Raw genomic sequence first — 3,304 nt, forward strand, 5'->3', positions numbered from 1 at the left:
TGGGAATTTGAACCCGCCACCTTAGGTGTATGTGGCTGGCGCCTTAGCCGCTTGAGCCACAGGCACCGAGCCCCCTTGGACATTTCTTTGTGTTAGGAACATTCCAATTCTACTCTTAGTTATTTTAAAATATCCTAACTTATAGTTGATTATAATCACTGTTGTGCCCTCAAATATTGTTCATTCGGTTCAGTGCCTGTGGCTCAAGCGGCTAAGGCGCCAGCCACATACACCTAAGGTGGAGAATTCAAATCCAGCCTGGGCCCGCCCAGAAGCAACAATGACAGCTGCAACCAAAAAGTAGCCAGGCATTGTGGCGGGCACCTGTGGTCCCAGCTACTTGAGGGGCTGAGGCAGGAGACTCGCTTGAGCCAGGAGTTGGAGGTTGCTGTGGGCTGTGATGCCAGGGCACTCTACCCAGGGGGATAGCTTGAGGCTCTGTCTCAAAAAAAAAAAAAATACTGTTCATTCTATCTAACTGTCTAACTATACTTTTGTACCCCATAACCATCCCCCACTACCCTACCAGCCTCTGGTCACCATCATTCTACTGTCTGTTGCCATAAAGCTAATTGGTTTTTTTTGTTTGTTTGTTTGTTTAGTTTTTTTTTAATTAGAGATAGAGTCTCACTTTATCGCCCTGGGTACAGTGCCATGATGTCACAGCTCACAGCAACCTCCAACTCCTTGGGCTTAGGCGATTCTCTTGCCTTAGCCTCCCGAGTAGCTGGGACTACAGGCGCCCTCCACAACGCCTGGCTATTTTTTTGTTGCAGTTTGGCTGGTACTGGGTTTGAACCCACTACCATTCGTATATAGGGCCAGTGCCCTACCCACCGAGCCACAGGTGCCACCCAAACTAATTGTTTTTAATATTTAAGGAGCTATTGTATTAGGAGGACAGAAAACTAGTAAACAAAATAAAGTCAAATTGTGATAAATGGTATGACAGAGACATAGGCACAGGAGCCCGGCACAGAGGGATCTACTTTGGGTCACTGGTCAGAGGAGAGACTGCACAAGCCAGGGCTGACACAGCGAGGACCTGCCAAGGAGGGACACACTAGGCCAGGGAGGGGCTGTGCAAAGGCCCTGCAGAGGGACGGCGCTGGAGTGCTGGGGTTGCTGTGGGCATCTGCCGTAGAGCTCCCTAATGACATGGTTTTCAGAGTTCCCCTGACAGGTACCGCACAGGGACCATGTCTTGCTTTGGAGCCCTAGTGCTGCACTGCCCACTGAGGGCGCAGACTGCTTTCCTCTTACTAAAGCTTAAGAGTAACAGTGAAACCTTCTTTTCTCAGATCATTGCTTGAGTCTACTCCATCTCCAGTTGTGTTTTGTCATAACGACTGTCAAGAAGGTAAGAATTGGTGGCATGTTATCCTAAAGGTGGCATTGATGTGTATGTTGGATTACCTCCAGGGTATATGATAAATGCAGATGTCCATGAAGAGAGTGTCAGATACACTGAATTATGATTCAGCCAATGGAATGTTGTATAACTGTTAAAAAGAGAGATAGAATTTTTTTTTTTTTAAGAGACAGAGTCTCACTTCATCGCCCTTGGTAGAGTGCCATGGCCTCACAGCTCACAGCAACTTCCAACTCCTGGGCCTAGGCAATTCTACTGCCCCAGCCTCCTGAGTAGCTGGGACCAGGTGCCCACCACAACACCGGCTATTTTTTTGTTGGCAGTTTGGCTGGGGTAGATTTAAATCTGCCACCCTTGATATATGGGGCTGGCGCCCTACTCATTGAACCACAGGTGCTGCCCAAGAGATAGAATTTTATACATGTAAGTAGAAAAATCTCTGATCAACACTTATGTACCCATATGGAAATGACTCTTACCAAAAATCAAGTAGGTGGTAGCAGCGCCCGTGGTTCAGTGGGTATAGCGTCAGCCACATGCACTGAGGCTGGCAGGATCGAACCCAGCCCGAGCTAGCTAAAACAACAATGACAATTGCAACAACAACAACAACAAAAATAGCTGGGCATTCTGACAGGTGCCTGTAATCCCAGCTACCTGGGAGGCTGAGGCAAGAAAATCGCTTGAGCCCAAGAGTTTGAGGTTGCTGTGAGCTGTGACGCCACGGCACCCTACCAAGGGCAACAGCTTGAGACTCTGTATCAAAAAAAAAAAAAAAGTAGGTGGGAGGGGAGGGAAGGGGATGGGTAAACTCACAACTAACAGGTACAGTGCACACTGTCCAGGTGATGGACACACATAACTTTGACCTAAGCGGTACAAAAGCAGTGTATATAACCAATGCTACCTCTGTACCTCTGTAGTATTCTAAATTTAAAAAAAGAAAAATCTCTAGATAAATTAGTACTAAAAAGAAAAAAGCAAGTTTTAGAAAAACAAGTAGAATATCATTTCATTTTGTAAAAAAAAAAAAAAAAAGCTATTTAAATAGAAAAGATGTGAGCCAGATGACGCCTCTAGTCCCAGCTACTCGGGAAGCTGAGGCAGGGGAACTGCTTATGCTCAGGAGTTGGAAGCTGTAGTGAGTTATGATGGTGCCCCTGCATTCCATCCTGGGTAACAGGGTAAGACCCTATCAGTGCAGGGAAAAAAATTCTGAAAAGGAATAAAAGAACAAGACACCCCCCCACACCCCTTTAGTCAGTCCTGGCCTTTCCTTCCCATACCACATAGCAGTAAGCGTATAAAAGCCACCTCCTCTCCGTATCAGTGCACTCTGTTAATGATTTCAGATGTCTTTGCTTTAAAAAAAAATGACACTGCCATGTATCCCACTTTATAACAAAACCCACCCAGTGTAATTTCAGACTTAATAGGTTTTCCTGATCTCTTCTGATGCTGGCAGCACTGCGTTGCTATCCCTGTGTCTCCCCGCCCCCCAGGGGGGACGGAAGCTAAGGCCTAGCCTCAGGCCCTTCTTTGCTGGTTCAATAGGTTTGTTTTTTAGTTTGGCTTTTTTTTTTTTGAGCAGAGTTTCACTTTGTCACCCTTGGTAGAGTGCGCTGACATCATAGCTCACAGCAACCTCAGACTCTTGGGTTTAAGCAATTCTCTTGCCTCAGCCTTCCGAGTAGCTGGGACTACAGGTGCCTGCAACAACACCCAGCTATTTTTTAGAGATGGGGTCTTGCTCTTTCTCAGGTTGGTCGCCAACTCGTGAGTTCAGGTAGTCTACCTGCCTCCCAAAGTGCTGTGATTATAGGCGTGAGCCACCACACCGGGCCTTGGTCTCAATAATTTTGCTTGTTTATTGTTTGGAAGCTGAGTCTCGATCTTTTGGCCAAGATAGAGTGCAGTGGCCTCATAGCAACC

At 46.7% G+C, this 3,304-nt stretch overlaps 1 protein-coding gene across 1 annotated transcript in view; it reads left to right on the plus strand.

Moving 5' to 3' along the window:
- CHKA (choline kinase alpha) overlaps positions 1–3,304 on the plus strand; it is an 84,554-nt gene that overhangs the window by 63,024 nt on the left and 18,226 nt on the right. The window contains 1 exon segment of the mRNA XM_023518296.1: positions 1,302–1,360. Coding sequence (XP_023374064.1) covers positions 1,302–1,360 — 59 coding nt within the window.

This window comes from Otolemur garnettii, unplaced genomic scaffold (assembly GCF_000181295.1).
Source record: "Otolemur garnettii isolate 467f Iridium unplaced genomic scaffold, OtoGar3 scaffold00134, whole genome shotgun sequence".
Lineage (NCBI taxonomy): Eukaryota > Metazoa > Chordata > Mammalia > Primates > Galagidae > Otolemur > Otolemur garnettii.